The sequence below is a fragment of the Puma concolor genome, chromosome D3 (assembly GCF_028749965.1).
Source record: "Puma concolor isolate L17-30 chromosome D3, mPumCon1.1.hap2, whole genome shotgun sequence".
In the NCBI taxonomy this organism is placed as follows: Eukaryota; Metazoa; Chordata; class Mammalia; order Carnivora; family Felidae; genus Puma; species Puma concolor.
The window spans coordinates 66,518,346-66,544,629 of NC_141678.1; the positions used below are offsets into that span (position 1 = coordinate 66,518,346).

General features: G+C 41.7%; 1 protein-coding gene across 1 annotated transcript in view; it reads right to left on the reverse strand.

Annotated features, from left to right (window-relative positions):
* EPG5 (ectopic P-granules 5 autophagy tethering factor) overlaps positions 1–26,284 on the reverse strand; it is a 108,256-nt gene that overhangs the window by 12,719 nt on the left and 69,253 nt on the right. Inside the window, exons 29-39 of the mRNA XM_086682878.1 lie at positions 24,499–24,655; positions 21,664–21,858; positions 20,450–20,663; positions 17,776–17,924; positions 17,009–17,210; positions 16,365–16,437; positions 14,221–14,324; positions 9,486–9,661; positions 6,430–6,615; positions 5,725–5,934; positions 4,632–4,776 (exon numbers count right to left, since the gene is read on the reverse strand). Of these exons, the coding sequence (XP_086539004.1) occupies positions 4,632–4,776; positions 5,725–5,934; positions 6,430–6,615; positions 9,486–9,661; positions 14,221–14,324; positions 16,365–16,437; positions 17,009–17,210; positions 17,776–17,924; positions 20,450–20,663; positions 21,664–21,858; positions 24,499–24,655 (1,811 nt within the window). The remainder of the gene's footprint in view (positions 1–4,631; positions 4,777–5,724; positions 5,935–6,429; positions 6,616–9,485; positions 9,662–14,220; positions 14,325–16,364; positions 16,438–17,008; positions 17,211–17,775; positions 17,925–20,449; positions 20,664–21,663; positions 21,859–24,498; positions 24,656–26,284) is intronic.

Here is a 26,284-nt window from a genome sequence, read left to right on the forward strand (position 1 = left end):
GTTTTGGATCCCCTTAGATGCATAGCTACAGACACTGTTCATATTTCCCAGGGCACAGGTGCATTTCTTTTAGAATATTCTAGGAGCAGAATTCTGAGTCGTAAGATATGCAAACCAGTAGATCATAGCAAACTTCTAAAAAAGGTTGTACCAATATACTCTGTGATCAGCAGTACACGAGAGTTACTCTGATCTACATAGCTGCCAACAGTTAGTATTGAAACCTTTTTAATTTTAGCCATTCTAATGGATATGTCATCATATGTCTCTAAGGTTTTAATTTGTATTTCCCTGATTATTTTTTTAAAGTTTACTTATTTATTTTGAGAGAAAGAGAGAGAGAGAGTATGCTCATGCATGTGTGAATAAACGGGAGAGGGGCAGAGAGAGTGGGAGAGTGAGAGAATCCCAAGCAGGCTCCGTGCTGTGAGATCATGACCTGAGCTGAAACCAAGAGTCGGATGCTTACCCGACTGAGCCACCCAGACACCCCGATATTTTCCCTGATTATTAACAAGGTTTAGCACCTTTTTGTAGATACACTGGTCATTTAGATATTCTCTTTGGTGGAGGGTCAATTCAAGGGTCTTTGTTCATTTTTTTCTAGTGGGTCATCTGTTTCTTCCTTCCTTTATTCAGTGTGACAATTTTAGTCATTCATATTTAATGTAATTACTGATGTAACGGAGTCTATTATCTTTTGATATATCTTCTCTTTATTCCTCCTATTCCACATTCCTTTTTCTCTCTTTTACTTCCTTTCATTATATCTTATTGTACTTTTTCTCTTTTCGTCTGGAAGTTAAACACTCAACATTCTTATGGTGGTTATCTTACAAATGACACATGCATTCTTGAGTTTTCAAAGTCTGATGTTAACTGACTCTCAGACCATGCAAGGGCTTTAACCTACTGGTGCCATAACCCAGGGAGGCGTTACTGTTATTCTTGTTTTAGACACTCACATTTCATTTAGATTCACCAACGCCTGTATTGGCTACTTTCATTGTTCTTCATCCTCAGTCTCTTCCTACGTATCTTCTCTGGATTATTACTTCTTCCCTTCCACAGTCTTTAGTTGTATTTTGCTGTTCTTTTTATAACCTCTTAAGCTGGATCCTTACCTTACTAACCTTCATCTTTTTAAAATTTTAATATAAGCATTTAAGGCCAAGCAATTAAGTGCCACTGCAGCTGCATCCTACAAGTTTTCATGCATTCTGGTTTTGTATCCAGTTCTAAATATTTTTAATTTCTATTATGATTGCTTCTTTGGTCATCAGTTATTTAAAGTTTGCTTCTTAATTCCAGCACGCGATTATATTTTGCTACTGATTCCTAAGTTCACTGCACTGTGGTTAAAATGTGTGTGGTCTGTTCCACACCAGTCCTTTGGGATTGGTGGAAACTGACTTTCTACTGAACAAGTGGGGAGGTTCCTTACCCGTGCTGGGCAAGATTGACACCACGTGAGTTCTGCGTTTACAGGGCACATCTCCTCCGCATGGGCACTACAGCCAGCTGGGCCATCAGACTTCCTAGAGCCTTACTGATTTTCCTTCCTTAATTAATTACTGTCAGAAGTGTGGCCACATCTCTTACTGTGAATGACTTTCACATTTCTCTTCCTAATTCTGTCAATTTTCACTTCAGGTATTTGTAGTCCCTACTGTGTTATTAGGTACAAATACATTTATCATTATTGTATCTTCCTGGTATATGAAAACTTTTATCAATTTCCAATGACTCTATCTCTATTAATGCTTTTTATTTATTTACTTTTCTGTCATGCAACTTCAAGGCAGGAAAACACCCTAGAGATCATCTGGGTCTGTAATGCTTTCTGCCATATAGTCCTATCTATCTGTCTAATATGAAAGCTATGCCAGCTTTCTATTTTAGTAACTGCCCGCTATGACTGCCTTCTAGAAAGCTTTGTATAGCCTATGCTTTGTATGTACTTTTTATTTAAAAAAAAATTTTTTTTTCAACGTTTTTATTTATTTTTGGGACAGAGAGAGACAGAGCATGAACGGGGGAGGGGCAGAGAGAGAGGGAGACACAGAATCGGAAACAGGCTCCAGGCTCCAAGCCATCAGCCCAGAGCCTGACGCGGGGCTCGAACTCACGGACCGCGAGATCGTGACCTGGCTGAAGTCGGACGCTTAACCGACTGCGCCACCCAGGCGCCCCTGTATGTACTTTTTATAAACAGCTTAGAGCTGGTGTTGTGCATTATTAATCCAGTCTGACAAACTCTGTCTTTTAAACAGTCCATTAACATTTACGGACATAAACTCTACCACCTCGTTTTGGTTATTTTTCTCACCTTCTCCAAGCTTCTTTTCTTGCCTTCTTTGGACTAAATGCATTTTGGCCATTCCTTTTTATCTCTTTCCACTAACTTGGCAATTATACATTTTATTTCTATTCTTTTAGCGAACATCTGAGAAATGTCAACATTCACATTTCATCAAGGTATAAATTTAATCAATTTGTTGACCCTTTCGAACAATACTAAAACTTTAGAATGCTTTTAACTCAACCTCCTTCCTCACTTCTATATACTCGTGGTCATATAGTTTAATTTCAGCTTTTGCTTTTTAAGCCCCTAAATGCATGCTGACTGTAGCTTTCCACAGGCAGTTTATGTTCATATTAACCACATTTTACCACTTTCTCTGCTTACTTTTCCTTCTTGCAATCCAATCCTTTTTATTCGTGATCACTCTTCTACCTAAAGAACATGCTTCAAGACTGCCTTTAGTGATGTCTTTGGGACACTCTCCATTGTCAGTGAAAATATCTTTATTTTATCCTTACCCTTGAAGACCGTATCTCTAAGGTGACAGTTCCAGGTCACGGTCATTTTCTCAGAGCACACTCGAGTTGCTCCACTGTCTTAGCTTCCTTTGTTGCTACTGAGAAATCGGCGGTCAGTGCAAATGTTGTTCCTTTGAACGTGTCCGCCCATCTGTCCTTCCTTCCTTCATGTGAAAGTTGTTTCCTTTGTCCCTGGTACCTCTGCAGTGTCACCACAGTGTGTACAGATGTCAATTTCTCTCCAACCTTCTTGAGATTTGCTGGGTTTACTGAATCCGAGGAGTGTTCCGTTCATCAGCCCTGGAAAATTCTCAGCCCTGCTACCTCTCCAGCTCCTTACTGCCTCCCCCCAGTTCTGTCCTCTTCTCTTGGAATTCTGACTGAGTGACTGGATATGTGGTAAATCTTCTCGGCCTATCCTCCATGCCCTCTAACCTCACTTCCACATTCTTTCTCTGTCTGGTCTGCATTCTGGACATTGTCTTCATATTTGTTTTCCGGCTTACTAATTTTCTCTTCAGATGAGTTGAGCCTACCAAGTTTTTATCACAATTTTTATATTTTCATTTTTAGAATATCTGATTCTCTCTCAAAGTTGTATATTTCTATAATTTCTTGCTCCTTACTGACATTTTCAAATCTTTTATTTCATCATAGATTAAAAATACTAGTTTACTGTGCTAATTAATTATTCCAGTGTCTTAAGTCTTTATATGTGTGAGTCTACTGTCATTTTCTGCTGACTTGCTTGTGGGGCCTTGTTTCCTTATGTGTTTTATGACTTTTTTTTCCACTGGGATTTCATATTCCTTGGAACTCTGAGGCCAGAGTTGAAGACAGGTTTCTGCAAAGTGGCTCTGTGGTTGCTTTGTACCAGGCGTCTAACGGCACTGCCAACCCAGAAAACTTGAACTCAATTTCCACATACAGGAATTTTTCTCTTGACAGTCTAGGTAGCGGGAATTTGTGCTTCAAATTCAAAGATGTGCTTCAACTTATACTTACTAATTTTCAAAAAGACGTAGCTCTTTGCCCACCACACACACATGTGCCCCAACACCCAGGTCAAACATACCACTGTCTTTGCCCTCCTCTCCCAGGGGCAGGTTAAGCTCTAGCTACCCTTGTCCTGAAGATGCCATCCTGTGGGTGATGCACAGGAGCTCCTTTTAGGATCCCATTACTAGCAAGCCCCGGCCTTTAGTGCCTCCACCCAGTCTAAGAAGGTTCCACAAAAGCCTTCATGGGAGAAGCCAGCCTCGGCACTCCAATTACCTTTGCAGGTTCCTCCTCCACTTAGGTCCTGACTTCTAAGATTTTCCATGATAAGTTTCATTTTTGGTTTCATAAAAACATTTTCTCCAGCATTCTTAGTTGTTTTCAGCAGAAGCAGTCAGGATACCCAGTCCACCAAACTGCTGGGAGCACAAGTTCTCTGCACACAATTTCTTCACGTGTCTATAGGTGATTCTGGAGTGCCCACAGGGAAGAGCCAAAGCATCTTGGAATGCTGCTCACGGGCCGTCTCTGGCTCCCCCCACTCATTAAATCCAGTCGTCTAGCTTAGCCCTCAGTCCAGTTAACCTCACACCAGCATCCGACAGTGTGAACCCCTCCTCAAGTTCTTAGCACTCGTGCCTCCCCAGTGCTGAAATGACAGTGTCCCTGGGAGCCAGTCCTCTCTCTGCGCATCACTTCTCCGGGAACACGACTGAAAGCATCCTGCCCGCCTCCCGGACCTCACGAGGCCTCACACACCGCAGGGATTCACCGACTGAATAAATACATGACTGCCCGTGGCCACTTACCAGGTGGGTTAAAGGCGATGATACCATCTAAGAGCTTAGACATCTCCTTTTCTAGGGCTGCTAAGGTGATTTTTCCATTTTGTTCCAGGGAGCTGAGGAATTGAACCATCTGATGAGTGAAGGCTCGGCATTTTGGAACTGCATCCTGACAGAAAAAGGAGCGTTCGTATGAATCCACGCAAGCAGTGTTAAGTGCTGGGGAGCATGCCACGGCTCTGACTGCTTTGGTAGCGGGTAGAGAGAACAGAGCAGGAGACCACACAAAGACAGGTGTGTGTCGAAGGACCGACCCTGTGTCTAGGGATACGCGCACATCTGTCACTAGAACACACACTCTCCCGAATTCCAGAACACTTCCTTTTTCACTATGTTAATAAAAACATTAACGCTATACTAATTACTTGCCAGAAACTTTTCCAAACACTTTTATGTTCATTACCTAATTTAATTCTCACAACAACACTTTACGGGCAAGTATTACTAGTTCCAATTCAGATGAGAACACCAACGTCACAATGGCAGGGGGCTGGGGACCGGAGTTGGTCAGACCTCAAACTCGTGCTCATAACTTATAACTTCCCTGCCATTCTGCTGCCAAGGACATCCAGATCCCTAAACCAACAGCTGCCACCCCCAACCTTTTACCCCTCTCGTTAGCCCATGATACTGCTGTAAGTGAAGGTTGACCAAGAGAGATAATTAAAACTAAAAACTCTAGGAGTACAAAATAAGTGCACCATGACATACATCCTCTACCTTTTTTAATTTTTTTTTCTTTTAACGTTTATTTATTTTTGAGACACAGAGAGAGAGAGCCTGAACGGGGGAGGGTCAGAGAGAGGGAGACACAGAATCTGAAACAGGCTCCAGGCTCTGCGCGGGCAGCACAGAGCCCGACGCGGGGCTCGAACTCACGGACCGCGAGATCACGACCTGAGCCGAAGTCGGCCGCTTAACCGACTGAGCCACCCAGGTGCCCCTCCTCTACCTTTTTTAACTGAGCCATCACGAGGCTTGAGCCTGTCCTCAGTAGCACTTACACTACTACAACCCTGAAGAACACTCTGCCTTTTAAAGCACCCACTCAACTTACGAGATGTTTCTGGCCGTCAGTAGGAACAGAAAGGCCTGCAGACACTCTCAGGAGCTTCATGATTAATTCAGCAGAAGGTTCCTTTGCCAGGATGACGGATGGCTGGTAATGGCTGCTGAAATAACCTAGCACACTCTGGTATGACACAACGTCTACAAGATGCCACGAAAGTGAGCTTGTTTGTCCAAGGAGATTCAGCAGAGGTGAATCCTGAAAATAAAACACACACTCCTTTAGTTTTGGAGTTCTCCATTTCCCAGAAATATGTCTCCAGTCTATGGAGTGACCACTAAGAGGGCCCATGACCAGCATGGAACAGGTAAGATGTCAAAGAAGTATCTACTCAAGTAGAAGTGCTAGTGAAAGTAATAACCAAAGTCTTGGCAAAAACACTTTAAGATTTGTAAGTATTCAGAACCCAGTTTTTCAAAGGAACTCTTGGATCTAGTCATAGAACTAGCAATTAATGAGATGGAAGATAAAATTGATTTTTATATTCTAACTCCATGTGCCTCCCTTCATGATCCAGAATTCGATTAGGAACGATCCCAGAAAATCAGGCACTAGTTGAAGGCACATCCCAAATGCCAAGCAGATATCACGCCGACAGAGGTGTTAGGGAAACCAGTGAAAAACTACAACTTCGTAGAAAGGGAGGATATCGGAAGCCTTGCCAAGTCTTCATCTCAGGCTCTCCAAACTTACTGCTTGGTCTACCAGCTGATCTTCCTTTGCCAATAAAATCATCATGAAAAGGAGGCAGACAATCATGCTCCGCGTCTCTGGGTGAGGACTGGGGCTCCAGGCGTCAGATAGCACACTGACCCAGTTGACTTCGCACAGGACAGACCCCAAAAATAAGAAGCAGCTCTTAGGGCTTCCTCGTTCCACCTAAAGGGAAATGAATTCAAATCAATGTTTTGCTTTAAGCTATCTTGAAGATGTGTATAAATCAGTGTTTACTAAATTGTATTTTAGAAAGTAACTTTTTTCCCAGATTATAAAAATCATCTATAAATCCTTCCCCCAGAGATTTAGACTTAACATTTGTCATATTTTTTCTTCCATGCTCAGTGAATGTGTACATTTTTCACCTTATTTAGAGTTCATTATTTATTCCACGAATTCTTTTTTTTCTTTGTTATTTTTTTTAGAGAGAGGGAGGGAGGGAGAGGGAGAGAGTGCATGAGCAGGGGACAAAAGGGGAGAGAGAGAGAGAGAGAGAGAGAGAGAGAGAGAGAGAGAATCTGAAGCAGGTTACACACTCAGCACAGAGCCTGACACAGGGCTCAATCCCACGACCCTGGGATCATGACCTGAGCCAAAATCAAGAGTCAGGTGCTCAACCTACTGAGCCACCCAGGTGCCTCTATTCCACTAATTCTTAATAGGAGAGGAGTGACCTTCCCTAGCTCTAACCAGACTGCCACGGTCAGTCACCAAAGTTCAGGGGAGTCTATCACAGCCCTCAGATGTGCTAGGACAGGTCAAAGGCTGAGATCTACTAGCCAGTGGTTCCTAAAGCTGATCATACATCAGAACCCACCCCCCCCCCCCACTAAAGACCCACTAAAACACAGACTGTGGGACCCTGCTGCCAAATTTTATATTTCCTAAATCCAGGGTGGGAGCAGGAATTTGGATTTTTAGTAAGTTTCTCGGTGGTACAGACACTACTGGTCCTAGGACTCTACTTTTAGACCTACTATAACAGTGTCCATAATTTTTATACTGCCTTTTTAGTGTAATGTTATGTTATAAAAATATCTCCACAACATTAGTCTTTGTGATTTTTGATGACTTCATAATGTTAAATCCTATTTAAAATACATTAGGGATTGGTAGGAGGGGTGGTAGATATATTTAAAGTATATAATCAATGTCAGAGTTCTATCTTATTAGCCCATTTCAACAGTCTGTTTACATTTTTTTTAATGTTTATTTATTTTTGAGAGAGAGAGAGAGACAGAGCACGAGCAGGGGAGAGGCAGAGAGAGGGAGACACAGAATCTGAAGTATGCTTCACGCTCTGAGCTATTAGCACAGAGCCCGACTTGGGGCCGGAACTCATGAACCGCGAGGTCATGACCTGAGTCAAAGTCAGACGCTCAATCGACTGAGCAACCAGGCGCCCCTCAACAGTCTGTTTAAAATAAAATGTGGCTGGCTATAAATTTTTCTGTTCAAAATGAAGGTTAAAAAGCTCTACTCCATTTATAAAATCACAATCAATGGAACTTGGTAATGATTCATGCCCTCCCATGACTACCATCATTGTATCATACTAACTACTTATCCTTTTCCCTTTTAGAAAATGATTCTTCATCCTCCTAATAACCTCTAACCTCACTCTAAACCCTTCAAAAAACATCCCTTCTAAGGCCAGCAAGACACATAGAACTGAAAAGCTTCCAGCTTCTGGGCAGGTCGGGGTCATCTATCATTAGACTAAAATTCCTAGAGGCACAGAGTCTAGAACATCCCTTCAGAGACTGTTCTAGTTTAATCTGTCACACAGCTGAGGCTGCCCTCTTACTTAAAGCTGTATTACAGCTCTTTAAACAAACATTTTCTTCCATGTTCGTAACAGTGACAAATACATACTTAGGACCTGTCTCATATACTAAACCTAGCTACAAAATCATTCCTAACCTTTTATCTCTGAGACAACTGTCCTCAGCTTTCCCTGGAGCTCAGCCACAGACAAGTGGCTGACAAGAACATCCCGGGTGAGTCTCCGTGTGCAGCACAGAAGGACTGCAGTACATTTCACTACTGCCGCGAACCACTGTGGACCTGCAGTAATTAAAGCACTTAGGGTGTCCCAGTAATCAATTGACATTAAGTTAAGAGTGAACACAAATGAGCTAGTGACTATGAATAAATAAATGGAAATGACTGTAAAAACCTAAGAAGACCAGATTATAACAGGTTTTTAAAAATAGCAACATAAGAGGGGTGCCTGGGTGGCTCAGTCAGTTAAGCGTCCGACTCTCAATTTCGTCTCAGGTCGTGATCTCATGGTCATGAATGAGATTGAGCCCCACATCAGGCTCCTCGCTGGGTGTGGAGTCCACTGAAGATTCTCTCTCCCTCTCCCCTTCCCTGCGCGCTCTCTCTCTCTCTCTCTCTCTCAAACAAAAAAAAAAGAAAACTATAAACTTAAGAACAACAACACTGCCTGGCTGGTAAGTAACACCACTGTGGCTGTTTTTCACAACTATTGCTTCTACTGCTAAAACTCACACACACAGATTAGCATTTTTTCCAGGTCATTTCAGGTCTTTATACGATTATGATGCATCATTGGCCGTTACAACGCACTTCTATCTCCTACAACATTATTCCCTTATGTAACTGCTTAAAGAAACTAATGGCTTGAGTACCAATTACATTTTGCTCTAATAGAACATTTAACAGTATGAAAGTCTGGTGATGCTATCCTAGAAAAATATGCAAACCCAGAAACACCAAGATTGAGCATGACGAAGTCATTAAACTATGTACTCATCGAACAATATTACTAAAATCTAGGGGGTGACAGCCATGTGACAGACAAAATCTTTCTCTGGGTTTAAAAATGGTCCTAGAAGTGTTTTCCAATCACCCGCTCACACAGTGAAACGATTTCCATGGGAAGTCACATGCTCCACACAAGCACCACACAGGCACACAGAAAGCCCACACCGCAACTGTGGCTAAAAACCATTGAACAGGCTGCTGCCCAGAAGCCGGGCTGTGCCACGGGGAGTGATGCTTACTTTGAAGAAGGCCTCCATGAGCATCTGGTCAGGGTGCAGGTCCCTCCACGGGAGCTTCTGGTAGGCACTATGGAAAGCGTACAGAATGAACTCGGGCATTCTGGGTGCTGTGCATGCTTCACAGTAATGCAGCAGGTGCAACCTGAGGGCTCCATCATCACCTGGCGACAGCTTATCTGAAATTGAAACGGAAAACACAGCTGAAGACATTCGGGGTTATCTTTAAAAATAAACAAATTAATACAAAACAGAAATTTGAACTGAAAGTCTAAGACCTAAGGTTCTCTATATTTACTCACTTTCAAAGATTTTCATGTGCCAGGAAAAAAAAAAACTGATGGCAAATTACTAACAAAGACTGGTATGTAATTACTCACTTGGGTAACTGGAATAAGTAGCTGGGATGTGGGAGAAAGCAGGGGCGATCAGTGTTTCTTTAAAACTTCTAACTATTTGGCTTTTTAACACAAATACACTTGCATAACCCCAACCACTTCCAGGTACCCCTTTAGTCTGCTGCCCTCGGCATATACGCGGCCACTGGCCTTGGCACTTACTCATTTGGCACCCGGGAGGAATCTAATATCCCTCAAGAAGAAATGTGCCACATGACTAAAACTTAACCCTCGGTGCGGTAAAACTAGATTATTGCTGTCACTCAGCCAAGTTAGTCTAAAATGACACTCCTGTGTTATCACTCAGTATTATCATCACTCAGTATTATCATCACCAGTATCAATTACTACAGTGCCCTCAAGAGTTCATGGCAATGTAACTGGCGTTTTGTCTAAAACAAAACTTTTCAGACTTTCTGGTTTTATGAAAAGGAATGAATGGAGTCAAAGAAGAGAGAGCCACGCACAACAAGAACAGAAACCTGATGATGTTTCTTAATAGCGGCTTTTGAAAAATGACAAATAAGCATCAGCCCACGGTACCAATCAATTTATCATTTCTAACATGCCTGTGCCCTTGGTTCGCATCCTTACTTTATTCTGCATCATGAAACACTAACATGTTTTTAACCTCTTAAGACAAGGTAAGAGTAGCATTTGTTCAAATGTGAATAAAAATAGTTTTGTTTAAATAAGTACGGATATGTAGGTACAAGACGTCTAAAAGGTAATTTCTTAGGACAAGACTGAGTTTCTAGTTCCAGCCCAGATACACCTAAGTTCTGTGAGCTCAGATAAATTCATTTTGCTTTTTGGGTCTTCATTTTCTCACAAATAAAAGGAGAGAGCTGGTTCAGAAGACCTCACTAAAAGGCTACAACAAAATACTTCTTCCTGCTTTGCACAGTGCTGTTTCCTCTCCTTGAACTCAGCTACCAATTCCTGATGTTAGCCATGTACCCTCCTGTACCCAAGCTACTTTCTTACTTTATATACACAGGCAAGAGCCTAAGAGAGTACTTGTCCCTTATACTAAGAAACCAAATATATACAGCCTTTGTGATTATAATTTAATGCTCAAATCTTTTTGATGATGGTAAGAAGAAGCCAGAAGTCTATCTTTCCAAAAAAAAACAAAAACAAAAAAGTGAGTACTATTAGGATTTCATGCGTTACTCATTGAACCCATACTTATCAAATAGACACTGAACCTACAGCACTGCCCAAGTCTTGTGGGGATAAAAAGAATGTTTCTGTGCCTAGAGCTTACATCTTACAGTTGAGTCAGAAAAAAAAAAATTTTAAGAGATCAGGCATATATATAAAAGATCAATAAAAAATACTGGATGGATACATCTAGGCAACGGAATGTTGTTCAGCATTGAAAGGAAATGAGCTATCAGGCCATGAAAAGACTTGGAGAAATCTTAAATAAGTGAAAGAAGCCAATATGAAATGCTATATAACGTATGATTCCAATTATTTGGCATTATAGAAAAACTAAAACTACGGAGAAAGAAAAAAAAAATTCTCCCCAAGAATTAGTGGGGGGGGGGGCATAGGCAGAACTGTAATGGTGGGTATGTATCATCATACATTTCTCAAAATCAACGTACAACATCAAGAGCGAACCCTAACATACACCATGACTTTGGGTGATAATGATGTGTCAGCGTAGGCTCATCAACTGTAACAAATGTACCACTCTGGTGGGGGGTGTTGATAGTGGGGGAGGCTATCCGGGGGGGTGGGGGGGGGGGATATGGGAACTTGCTGTACTTTCTGCTCAATTTTGCTGTGAACCTAAATCTTTCTATACACGTGCACATTTTTTTAAGGACTGGATGACATATTAAGTCTGTGACTAAGTGCCACACAGACACATGGCGGCCACAGAGGCCACGGCAGCCACAGAGGTACACTAGTCAGAAGTGGCACGTGACAATCGGGCCGTGGCACCTTCAGAACTCACTGCAGTGCCTCAGTGGAGCCAACAGCTGAGCACAGAGCTGGCCACTTCTGCCCACCGGGGGAACACTCCGTGAGGAATCCTGGCCCGGCGCTCGCTGCTGGGCTGGCCAGCCCTTTCTCGGAGCTGCGCCTGGGCAGAGGCACTGCTCTTCCTTCCCATCGCCTTTCACAGGTGTTACACCTGCACGGGCCCTGAAGGCGTTCTTCGCCCACTGCTGCTCCTCTCCCTCCTATCTTCCCAAGGTACCACCCCAAAAAGATCCCAAGTAGCCTTCTACCCCACCACGGTGTCTGCTCCTGAAGGACTCAAACTATGAAGATGCACTATGAAGATTCAGAGGCAGAAGAGAAACACGTGTGTACAAAAACATGTGCAGAAGAATATAAAGGACCCGAGGCTTCGTCCCAGTAGTGGAGTCAGCATGAGCAAGTACAGTGAGGGGAGGGCCAAGGACATCGGGGAACAGTGTGTCAAGCAGTATGGCTGGAGTGGAAGGTTTCCATAAGGAAGCCATTGCACAATGCTGAAGTGCACTGGGCCAGATACATCTGAATATTGGGCTAAAACATGACACTTAAAAGTTTGGAAATATAAATATGATAGAACATAAATACTGTTTTCAGGAAATAATTAATCTATTCAATAGGCAGGAACAGAAACTAGAATGAGAAAAACAGGAGGCAACCGCAAGAATCTGGGTGGAGTGGAACAAATGTCCTTATAAACCTCCCAATATAAAACATTTGGATACAGTAGGTAAAATAAAACATCTTTGAAAATGCATAGCTAGGTACACACAGCGGAAGACAACAAGGCCAAATGCGGGTGGCCAGAAGCAAAGAGAGCCCAGGAAACATAAGTCCTGAACGGACACCAAGGCCTCAGCTGCATGCCGAGGGGTCTGCTTCTGCAGGGCTCTAATAGCATGAGGAGTCTCTCAAGGCCTGTGCCCTCACCGAGAGGGCAGATCAGGGGAAGAAAGGAACCTATTCTCTGCCTTCACCTGGACTTGGAGCAGAGGAAGCGGGGGGGGGGGGGGGGGGGGGAACCTGTTCGTGGTAACTGGGCACACCTACAAGCGAGTCTGGGGTCTGACTGCTTATACCTGTGTAGTGAGAGAAACCGCAGGCTGAGGAATCATAGTTCCAGATGGAACAAATGAGGATCTTTTCTGGAAGACACACCCTCATCCTGGTCTTCATGGAATTTCTGCAGAGAAAATCTCTCTAAATATGGGCTCACAATACGAAATTTAAAAATATACACAGAGAGGTGCCTGGGTGGCTCAGTTGGTTAAGCATCTGACTCTTGATTTCGGCTCAGGTTGTGATCTCACAGTTTGTGAGTTCAAGCCCCGTGTCACCCTCCACACTGACAGCACAGAGCCTGCTTGGGATTCTCTCTCTCTCTCTGCCCTTCCTGCGCACTCTCTCAAAATAAACAAATAAACAAACAAAAAGATACAAAAGGAGGGGCATCTGGGTGGCTCAGTCGGTTAAGCATCCAACCCTTGATATCTACTGGCTCAGGTCATGATCTCACAGTTCTGAGATCGAGCCCCAAGTGAGGCTTTGAGCTAAGCATGGAGCCTCTTTGGGATTCTCTCTTGCCTCCTTTCTCTCTCTTTACTTCTCTGCCCTTCCCCCACTTGTGTGTGCACACGCACACTTCCTCTCTCTCAAAATAAGTGAACATTTTTTTAAAATACACAAGGAAACAAGCCTCTAAGTATGAGAATCTAAAGGAACATCCAACTGTAGCATAAGCCAGGTGTCCCCAGCAGGGACTTCAGATAATTACTACCGCACACAGGTCATAAAGCAAAGTATGTTTAAACATTTCAAAGAAATAACAATTAGAATTTTAAACAAAAAAAGAAATCAGATGCTATCAAAAAGAAACAGGGTAGATTTGAAAAACAAATACAACTTCTAGATACTGAAATAAGAAACTCAAAGCTTTTTGTTGTTGTTGTTGTTAAGCAGGTTAGACAGGACTGGGGAGACTGAGTAAACTGGAAGAGAGACCTCAAGCCTTTGCCCAAAATGAAGCACAGAAAGAAAAGATGAAAAAGGAGTTAGAGGCACAGAAGAGAGAACGAGGTTCAACATGAGGGCCAGAGAGTATCTGAAGAGAACGGCTGCCTATTTGCCATGGCTGGCGAAGCTCGGAGCTGCCTTACAAACAACGTATGATGTTACAAACTTCACGCTAACCAGTTGTATCAGTGACAGTCTTTGGTCAAAGATGACTGGCCCCCGACTAAAATAAAATTAAATAAAGTAGGGAGAGCAGAGGCCAAAGATTAACCGAATGACTTAGGGAAAAAGTGACAGCCAACCAGAGACATAACGTAACCTCTTCCTACCTTTAAAACTCTCATGCAATGAATCAACACAGTCAGTGAACAGCTGCACGATGCTCGAGGCCACCACAGCATCACTCTCCAGCCAGGGGTAATGTCGTTGGCTGCTTCAAATAAAAGAAGCACACACTTAGAAATGAAAGCACCATGACTAAATTATTCTAGGCCCCAGAGTCTAGGGACCGCCTATGTCCTAGAGAACACTGTATTCCGTAGCCCAAAGACACATTTAGACCAGTCTAACAGCTGGAAATTCCGGGAGGCTCATAATATCAGCCATATAATTTAGTTTCCTTCTCAATGTTTATTCCAATGCAATTAAGTCAGAGATGTGTTACCTACATAAATTAACACCTTTTTATACCTAATTTACACCCTGTGTATCTTGGTTACATTTCAAATGTCTTAGGTATATGCCGCTAAGTGGCTTCAACAGTTTTCTCTACCCAAAACATGAAAAAAAGAAAAAAAAAAAATCCACATAACAAAAAAGATGACCAAAAAGGGACAGAAAATAACCAAAGGAAAAAACTCTTTACATGATCATTTTAGTTTCTGAACTGGGTCCAGAAAGTTCAATATCAAAATAAATCCCATTAATTCTTCCTAGAAATAAACAGCAGTCTGCATTACTGCCAGCAGTCTTAGAATCTGTGCAAAATCCTGAAGCTTGTAGATTAAGGATAGTTCTCTAGCAAAAGAAAAGATCCAGGACCTTTTCTATTTTCCTCAATGAGCCCCTGGAGCAGCACAGGTTAATATAAAGATCTGACATGGAAGTCAGAGCCTTGAGCTCTGCTCTCAGTTCTGCCCCCACTGGCTGTGGAACTGGAGTAAGCCATTCCTGTTCTCTGAGTCTTGGGAATAGATCAATATTTGTGAAGGTACCTTAAATACTGAGATATCTAGCATTGGCGTAATGTTAACAAGCTCCCAACAAGTTCATGTAGCTTTGTCTGTATGCCTTTCAGGGAAAAGACTCATAAGGCAGCTACCTGCATATGAGCAGTTCTACACCTCTCGTTTGAATGCTCACAACACCGTGTTTTCACTTAATTGCAGAGCTCACGTTAATTCCCACCCAGTAATTCGAAAGCCAACTTACTTCCAAAAAATAACTGAGGTACTGGATAAAATCAAGTTACTCTCATATTTTATAGTATCGTATTATCAAATTCAAATTCAAGAGAACAATTTTTCCAAAATTAAGGACCAAAATTTATTCAATGTCTTCATTGTGGAAAAAAAGGAAATGAGTGTCCAGTTTTGCTTCGAAATTAGTATTAAGATAATAACTCTGATCGACCAGACTAGCAATTCCACTAACAGAAAATGTCTTAAGTTCCCTTCATAAGGAAGCATTTTCTATGGGGAGAATGCAAACTGGTGCAGCCACTCTGGAAAACAGTATGGAGGTTCCTCAAAAAAATTAAAAATAGAACTACCCTATGACCCAGCAATTGCACTACTCTGTATTTATCCAAGGGATACAGGTGTGCTGTTTCGAAGGGGTACATTCACCCCAATGTTTATAGCAGCACTATCAACAATAGCCAAAGTATGGAAAGAGCCCAAATGTCCATCGATGGATGAATGGATAAAGAAGAGGTAGTATATAAATACAATGGAGTATTCCTCGGCAATCAAAAAGAATGAAGTCTTGCCATTTGCAACTACATGGGTGGACCTGGAGGGTATTATGCTAAGTGAAATTAAAGACAAAAATCATACGATTTCACTCATATGAGGACGTTAAGACACAGGACAGATGAACATAAGGAAAGGGAAGTAAAAATAATTTAAAAAAAAACAGGGAGGAGGACAAAGCATAAAAAACTCCTAAATATGGAGAACAAACAGAGGGTTACTGGAGGGGGTGTGGGAGGGGGGATGGGCTAAATGGGTAAGGGGCATTAAGGAATCTACTCCTGAAATCACTGTTGCACTATATGCTAACTAACTTGGATGTAAATTTAAAAAAATAAATTAAATAAAAATTAAAAAAACAATAAGGAAGCATTTTCTAAATTTAAATATGGCCCTACATAAAAAATCAAATCCATGAATGCATCCCTTATACCAAAATCCCCTCAGAACTTTAAGTCTATAAATTTCAAAGGAATTTGAATATCTGAAAAACAATTTACCTTTCATTGTCCTCTAAAACCAAGATCCATGGCTTAAAGAGCTGGATGATTACTGAATGTAGGGATCTCAGCACTAAAACAAAGCAAAATTTTTAGAGACAAGAAACAAGCTCATCCTTTGTCAATTATCATTGGTAACACTAAAAAAAATCTACTTCTTCTCATCTATATACTCACAAACCTATGTTGATATGCAAACAACATGTTTCTTAATAACTAAGTATGTCTGTCTGTGTTTTCATTTGCTGCGATGGAATTTCTTGAAGAATTTTTATTACAACACAGGGTCATGGATAATTTTTTACTGCGTATTTTTTAACGATAAAAGCTTAAATATTCAGAACCCTTTCCTGAGCAAGATAAAGAACAGGAAGAAAGAGTTAGAGACTGAAACCCATCTCCTTGCACCCTGCTCTATGAAGGAGGGGCAGAGACAAGCTGAAGCAGGCACCCCTGTGCGGGGGAACAGAGGTATGACACATAGATGGGTTCACACCTACACTGCATATTTCCTGTTTCTTCTTCTTGACACTCAGATATTTTAATTTTATTGCTAAGATTTAAATCTCTCCATGTGTCTATTCAAGTCTCCTCTAATGGAAGGTCACAACACCCCACTCTTTGTTGCACTAAAGGCATGTTACCTGCTTTGCTGCTGGCAGATGGGTCTTGAGCCAAGCAGGCCATTTCTGAGTCAAGCAGCCTTTTAACAAGATAGCCCAAGAGTGTCTTCATATCAGCCATGTAAGGACTCCATTTTGAGAATAAACCAAAGCTTTTAAAGTCCAATGTGGATAAGCGAAGCTTGTAAAAAAAATTTGAGAGCCACTGTATCGTCTCCATTACCTGGAAGAGAATGACTGGTCAAAGAATGCTCACCCAATGTCTACTTTCAGCAGCTACTACAGAGGACTGTGACAGAGGGCTCAGACTTTGTAACACAGTTGCAAAGGTGTTTGCATATGAAAAGTAAATCAGCAGATTTCAAACTCTTTTTCTAAAGCAGAGGAACCATTCTGTCCAGTACATTCTCACATGGACCCATAGCACATAAAATTGACGAAATGAGGAACCCAGCCCCATGGGACACTGCATGAAAATCTGACCAAAGGTGCCAGGGGTGTAAGGTTAAGAATCGGATGGGTTAAGGTGGTGAGGGGAGGTTTAACGGGGTGGCCTGGGCTGCTCCTAAATGGATGGGCAAGAATCAGACTCTGAGGTGTGTGAGAAAGGCAAAGGGGGCATGGGAGGAAGCAAGAGACAAAGGAAAACACAGGGCTCTTAAAGATAATCCATAAGAGTGCAGCTTGTTAGATATAAATTTTGAATGTGTCCCAACTGTTTAAAAAATAGGGAAGGAAACAGAAAAGAAATGCAGAGCCATAAACTTCAGACACCAAAAGCTACACACCTGCTTATCGGACAAGAGAACATCTGGAGAGCTTTGAAGCACTGAGCTCTCGGCAGAAGCTGCCCCCTGCTGGCAGTTTGGGGCACAGCAGCCCAGGGCTCTCAGAGTGGCTTTCCAACACTCCGGGCTCAGCAGCTGCTCCGCGGAGCCTTGTGGGGCAGGAAGAGGACAGCAAGTTAGCATCTTTCACAAACTAACTTTTTCAACTTGAATCAAAGAACACGTGTACTTTACAAAGGAACGAAATTTTGGGGCGCCTGGGGTGGCTCAGTTGGTTAAGCATCTCACGGCTGGTGACTTCGAGCCCCACGTCAGGCTCTATGCTGACAGCTCAGAGCCTGGAGCCTGCTTCAGGTTCTGTGTGTCCCTCTCTCTCTGCCCTCCCCTGCTCACACTCTGTCTCTCTCAAAAATAAAATAAAAACATTAATGGGGTGCCTGGGTGGCTCAGTCAGTTGAGCGTCCGACTTCAGCTAGGTCATGATCTCATGGTTTGAGTTCGAGCCCCGCGTCGGGCTCTGCACTGACAGCCCGGAGCCTGGAGCCTGCTTCAGATTCTGTGTCTCCTCCTCTCTCTGCCCCTCCCATGCTTGTGCTCTATCTCTGTCTCTCAATAATAAATAAACATTAAGAAAAAAATTTTTTTAAATAAATAATATAAAATAAAATAAAAACATTAAAAAAATTAAAATTAAAAACAAACCCAAACGAATGAAAATTAAATAAAAATCCAAAACAAATTCATACAGATCTATGGTGAAGAGGCCACAGTAATGAGAACCTATTAAAAGAAATGTCCACCCGGACACTTGACTTTCCCTCTTGACTTTCCTGGTTCCTAGTGACTCTGCTAGGAGTGAGCACAGCCGGAGTCATCGGGGCTGGAATCCAGTGTTGGGAGTGGGGAATCCTGCCTACCAGCCCCTACCTGGGGAATGGTAAAAGTGCCACTCTCCTGGATGAAGCTGTGAGAGAAACAGCAGTAACAGGACAAGGGAGACTGGGTTGCAGAATGGAACCTCAGAGTCTAGGCTCTCTCCTCGTACTTACTCCTGAAACTCCACTCCCTCAACAGGCAAAACCTAAAGCAACACAGACACAGCATGCAAAACAGACACTACGGACAGCACTGTGCTCCTGGTAAGTCTCACACCCAGAGACCAGGACTCAGACCTCCTCAGGCCCTTCCCCCCTAGAGATGGCATGAGGATCACGAGGGACAACCGAGGCTGGTATATCTGAGGGGAGAGATGATGAGGCAGCTGCAATATGGTGAGCGAGAGATGTCTAGGGAACAGTGAAGGGTCTGTGGTGAATGGCTACTGTGGTCCGGCTCCTGGGGCAGAGCCCCAGAATCAAGTTACAGGTGTGGGAGTCAGGCACACCTAGAAGAGGGTAGTGAAGCCAGGGAAAACAACGGGCATGCCCACGAAGAAGGAAAATCATAGAAAAGCAAAGGATAGAGCCCCGAGAACAGCAACACCCTCCCCAGGGAGGAAAGGGAAACCAGGAGGCTAGAAGTCATAGAATCTGACAGGGGTGGTACTGTCATTCCCAGGCTTTTAACTGAATTACTCTTCCTGGGAAGTATAAATTTCCTGTTAAATGCAAGTCAATGGTTGCCTGCACACACCGTTTACAATTCCTTAAACAGGTTTCAGGGAAAAAACCCACAATGTATACTTGATCAAATTTTGAAAATTTAGAACAAAAATTAGTTATGCAAGTATGGATCAAAATCATACAAACACCTCTCCTGCAACCATTCTCCACCCACCCTGCAACTGGCCTCCACAGGAAACAATGAAAGCTTGAAAATGAGACCACACGTTTCAGTATTTCTTCAGATAGTCCAATATATAAAATCATTAACCTATTCATTAAATGGTTTCTATGAAGTAACACAAAGATTTGGCATGAAGCAAATCTTAGTTTTCCATTACACCTATAAACTATCTGAAGTTTGCACAAAAGAAGTAAATACTATCTCATTTAATAAACTTCAGTAAAATTCCTGCCTAATGAAATTCCCAAAATAAAAATGCTAACAACCTTTACTCCTCTTGTAATCTCCAATACTCCAGTGAAAAATGCAGGGCGGTGGGGAGATGGGAGAGTGGGGCTGTGGAAAACTGAACACATCTCAGTCCCTTGGCGAATATAAACACAGTCTGCCATTATATACAGGTAAAATTTACTCGCAAACAAGCATGAGTCAAAGAATTAAAGGGGAGGGGAACCAAAATGTATCCACTATTTGGACCTACAGAGAAACTGACCGGCACCTTAAACATATTGCAAAGAAGCAACTTCCTTCTCTCACCAAATCTGCAGTCAACAGAGGAAGCAGGCGCATGTCTACCCCGGCCCAGTTCAGGACGGTTGCAAAGTCAAGGGAAAGAGGTGGGTGCACGACTGTGGACCCCAACACCACATACTAAGTGCTGCCTTATTGAATCAGGACCCATCCAAACGTTTAGGACAATCACTAAGACAATCACTGCCCTCTTCTACAAACAGCTTTCGGTTTGTCAAGCACTTTAGGTAAAAATTAGCAATTCTAAACTCCTGCGTACTCGTCTTATTTTTACATTTTTAGATGACATCCATAGAATGGTAAATGTCACATCAAATATTCGCTGCAATCTAATCAGTCACAATTAAAAGCCACTTACTTTGCATCAGCAGCCTGAGAATGTCACTGTACTGGTCAGGGAACTGGTAGAGAAGAAGGTAAGTCCAGTGCTTACAGAAAAGATTAAAAGGCATCAAAATATCCTCATCTGGTTCAAGGCCCCAGGCAGTAAGTGCCAAGTGAATGGACTCCAGAAGCCTGGTACGATCAGACAGAGGAGGTTTAGTGGCGTTTAACCATTGCTTAAGATCGAACTAAAAAGAAAAAAGAAACAAGAAGCAGTTTTACTGACACGGGGAAATTAGCTGAAGTAGAGAAAATGATGTGCAAACTTAAAGTCAAAGACCACTGAGCATTTGGCTTTTTACAAAAACTGAAACTAGAATTTATAATCAAGTACTGAGCGGAGGTCAATAATTAACAGGCACCCGGAAGCCTCCATCTCTGCGCTCTGGGCCACAGGGACAAAGCTTTCTCGGTTCCGTGTGCTTTTTTGTATAGTAAACTTTTGGTTAAGTTTTCCCTCCTAGGCAAGAATCCACACTCTGCCAAAAAAAAGAGCAGCCACTTAGGCGACTGTCTCCATCTAAAAGAGCCATGTTTCTGTGTCTATGGCAGTTACCTATCTCAGTTAATAAAAATTCAGGGTGTTGTTATCTATCACCTTCCAGAATTCCCAACTATAAAGCCTGTTCTCCCCCATTACAGACTGAAAGCAGTCTCTAGGCCCTAAAGAAAAATGCCTAGGTTTTATGATTTATGGATGTCAGAGAAATACAATTGAAGGCAAAATCACTAAGGCTCTGTAATTCTCAAGTGGCAAAGTAAATTCATTGCCTAGGTCTCAGTTAATATTCTACTCAGGATGAGGACAAAGGCAATTTGTTTATATCTGGCTTATTCCAAATATGAGAGACTTTGATATATTACAACTCATTTATCAAACACATTTTCGGCATAAATTCAGGATATAGTCAAAAGAAGGATGCACTAAATTACTATTATGAATATTTCAAAGCTGTACTGTTTCTAAACAGGGCTCGGGAGCAAAGTCCTTTCTCTACTATGAGGAATAAGACTGCCCTACACGACACAGCCACTGCCCCCACACGGAAAGGCTGCTTGAAGCCGATACAAAATGCGCAAAGGGTCTACCTGGAAACAGAACTCCAGGGGGCCTTTCATTTCTACAGAGCGGAAACGACACTAGATCCTACGTTTCAGTGATGGCATCAGCACGGAATCACATCTCACCTTGGTCAGCAGCATGAAAATCATATCACTGTTGTCCTCACTTAGAAACTTCACCACTTTCCCATAGAGCTGAATGAACTCCGCAGGTGCAGCATTGGGAGTGAAGAAAGGGGACAGGAGAGAGCACAGCCTTCTATTCTTCAGAACAGTCTCAAGTACTTTTCTGCATTCTGACTTAGTGCCACTGATAAACACCTTGAGAGAATCAGAAAGGGAAAATGTCACCAAATTCTCCCCTCCCCAACTTTTATTTATACAACCAAGTTTTAAGGGCTAGTGTGTAAGGCAAACAGAACGTTTTCTAAATGAAAATGTGGAACAATAAAAAAAAAATCTAAAATCATCACAGATAAACCTAACACTTCTAATGGAAGTGATATTAAACATTCTGGATAATCCATTAATTTGATTTGGACAAGTCATAGAGAATTTTTAAAAGATTAAAATATTGGGATAATCTGAATCCAGAAATTTGCAAGGTGCCTACCATGATTACTGAGTATCAGCATTTTTTTTTTTTAATGTTTATTTTTGACAGAGAGATACAAAGCACGAGCAGGGGAGGGCAGAGAAAGACGAAGACACAGAATCCGAAGCAGGCTCCAGGCTCTGAGCTGTCCACACAAAGCCTGACATGGGGCTTGAACTGATGAACCATGAGATCATGACCTGAGCCAAAGTCAGATGATCAACCTACTGAGCCACCCAGGCGCCCCCACTAAGTATCAACATTTTGTCAAGAAAACAAAACCTCTAGGTTATAGATATTATGGAGATGTGCTTTCAATACTTTTAAAAAGCTAACTTTAACAACTGATATATAATCAAGATCACTAATGTTTCAAGTACTGGATGTAAGTGAGTATTTAAATAATCTCAGGGCCAGGAAAGCTCTGATAAGCTGGACCACAGGCAGAAAGAAATACTAAGAGGACTGAGAGATTTGAATATACAAAAATTGTACCTTCTATAAGGCAAGAAGTATGATAAAATAAAAGGAAAATGACAAAGTAGAAAAATCAATTTAGAACATATTCCAGATACCAGGTTAATAGTCTGAGGAGCTCTTTCAAAGCAATCAAAAAATAAGAAATTCTGCAACAGAAAATGTGCAAAGGTCAATAACTAGCAAATCACAAAAAATAATTAAATGGCCAATAAACACATGAAAAAGTCATGCAAGTTAACAAATATTTGAAGAAATCCAACTTAAAATAATAACAAAGTACACTTCCCCTTTTAGATTAGCAAGACTTTAAAAGAATCATCATTCTTAACACTGGTTATGGTATGGAGAGCAATAAATTCAAACCCTGCTATGGTAGTGGGAACAGGGCACTGTGACAATATACATCAAATGTTAGTCCCTTTGACATAGCAACCATACTTCTAGGAAATTATCCTGGAAAAAATAGTCCAAGTTCACAGAGATGTGGAAGAACATTTATCTCAGGCTTATTGTAGCAAAACAAACAAACTACCTAAATATCCATCCAGGGCCCTGGGCTCCATACATTACAATGTATCTGTACCATGGAACAGTATGTATTAAAGACCATGATATCAGTCTATATTTATAAACACAGAATAATGTCTAGAAGTTGTGTTTGAATGAAAAACACGAGGTAACAAAATAGCACTTGCCCATTTCTGAGGAAGTTTATCTATTTAGCTGTATATAGGAATGATACATCATTTCTACATACACACACATAACACACTAATAAACATACATACACAAGATAAACTATAATAAAATGTTTAGCTCTATAACCAGTGTCTATCTCCAGTAGGTTAGAATTGAGAAATGTTTCTTCTTTACACTTTTTATATTGTCTGCATTGCTTATCATAAGCATACATCAATTTTAAAATCAAGGGAAAAAAACTACTTAAAAATCTATTTTATTTTCTGCTCTATATTGTCCCCTTATAAGTATCTAATAACTAAGGACTCATTCCATTGAATTTGGGTAAGAGTATATGGTTAGTGTTTACATATTTTCCATCAAGTGGCTTTCCTTTATGACATATTTCACAAATGTGCATGGATACATTGCTCTTGCCTTGTTAAATACCCGTATTTTTAATAGTAAGTCAAATCAAGAAATGGGGACTGAGAATAGCAACTGGGAGACAGGAGTGGAGAGGTGGAGCGAACATGGACTGAGACAGACAACGTGGGATACAGGCTCAGCTCCGGCACTGACCAGCTATATTCTTTAGGCAAGTTATTTCATTTTTTAGAGACCTGTTTTCTCATCTTTAAACTGTTTTTAATGTTTATTTTTGAGAGAGAGAGACAGCATGAGCGGGAGAGGGGCAGAGAGAGAGAGGGAGACACAGAATCTGAAGCAGGCTCCAGGCTCTGAGCTGTCAACACAGAGCCCAACGCGGGGCTCGAACCCACGAACTGTGAGATCGTGATCTGGGCCGAAGTCGGACACCTAACCGACTGAGTCACCCAGGCGCCCCTGTATTTTCATCTTTAAAATGAAAAGGATATCAATCATTCAGAGTCACTGTGAGGATGAAGTGGAGAGCATTTTATAAATAAGAGCTTGTTATTGTTAATAACACAAAAAGCATATGAAAAAGTTTGATGTCTCCCAGACTTTCAAATATGAGTAACTTAATATCTCTTGTATGGGAAGCAAAATTCTATACCAACAATTTTAATCGCATCTTGAGAAGTCAACAATTCAAAGGGGCTTCTGACTTATGTAAGACTCTGAACGTGTAACAGAAGTCTGAAGTCAACCCTCACTATAACTAATGAGGATGCTACAGAGATTCAATATATGTGAGTGAGGCTAAAAACACAGAATTACCTTACCTGTCCCAAGATCTCAATGCATGAAGTAAAGAATTGCCTTGTGGGAGGATGGCGCTGAGTCTCATCACTGACATAATCCACAACAGTAAAGAAGAGGCTAATGCCAACCTTCTGAACCCCAGGGGTAGGCTGCAACTTGTAGGCATTCACTAGGGCCCTGTGGGAAAATACAGGTGAGGCTACTGGTCTACAATAAGAGAATACAGACTCACAAGTACTTCCGTGGTACTCTACATTTCTCACACAGGCAATATTCTTAAGAGTCCTTCAGAGCCCCCAAATAAATGTCACTTTAAAAATATTTCATGGGGAAAAAAAAATTCATGGGGTAGATAAGTATCTTCTACCTTGACCCAACAACTTATTTTTAATACACGGAAATGATTTTATGTCCTCCGGGGGGGGAGGGATGGAATCATATATATTATTAATATTCTTACCCTTATTAGGAGCCCCTGGGTGGCTCAGTCAGTTAAGCAGCTGACTTCGGCTCAGGTCATGATCTCCTAGTCCTTGAGTTCGAGCCCTGCGTCAGGCTCTGTGCTGACAGCTCAGAGAGCCTGGAGCCTGCTTCAGATTCTGTGTCTCCCTCTCTCTCTGCCCCTCCCCAGCTCATGCTGTCTCTCTCTCTTTCTCTCTCTCTAAGAATAAACATTACAAAAAATTTTTTTAAATATTCTTAAATGTTTCATATTTTATATGTAATTCATAATTCTTTAACTTTGTGTATTCCTTATATAATATACATTTTTAATTAATTTAATTACTTATTTCTCTAAATTTTTTAATATTTCTTTTTACATGTTTTTATTTCTTGTTGAGAGAGAGCGAGATACAGAGCATGAGCCCGGGAGGGGCAGAGAGACAGGGAGACACAGAATCTGAAGCAGGCTCCAGGCTCTGAGCTTTCAGCAAAGAGCCTGACGCGGGGTTCAAACCTGTGAACCACGAGATCATGATCTGAGTAAAAGTTGGATGCTTAATTGAGTACTCAGGTGCCCCTCTCTAAATTTTAAAACCCATGTCACAAAAAGAGATTTCTATATAGAATAAGATCCCAGAATAAAGATATCTCTTCTAAGTCTCAGGCTGTTTTGAGTTCCTTTGCTAGTAAAAGACACATCAACTTCTTATTCACCTCATCTCCTTCTTCCCTGGACCCCCAGTCCAATCCACAAAAGAACTCAATGCCCCACCCCACACACCACTACCCCAATCTGTTTAGTTGCTGGTACTAGAATGTGGAACCACCTTAAAGTAAAAGGCAGGGTCAACCACTCTCCCAAGTCATGCCCTGGTGGCTTTAGGAAGAAAGAAGACATTGAGGGTAAGCCAGGAGCTCCAAGGGAAAAGCCATGATGGCCAAATGCAAGCTGGCAACTATACTTGAGAACCTAATTCCCCTGAGCAATTCCCCTTCAAACTCTGCTCTATAATCTGAGCTGACAATGCTGACTTCCTGGGTAAATGCAACTTTGATATAAAACTTAAGCACTCAATCTCTCCATGATTGAACTTCAATGTGCTGTATCATCTCATAATTCAGGGGTCAGCAAACTTACTCTATAAAGGACCAACCAGTAAATATTTTATGTTTTATGGGCCATAAATTGTCACAACTATTCAATTCTGCCATTGTGGTATAAAGCCATGCACATTAAGTAAATAAATGGACATGGCTATGTTCCAATAAAACTTTATTTATAAAAATAGGTGGCAGGCCAGACTTGGTCCAAAGGCCATTGTTTGCTGATCCTGTACTAATTTAATTAGTGGGTGTCTGGAG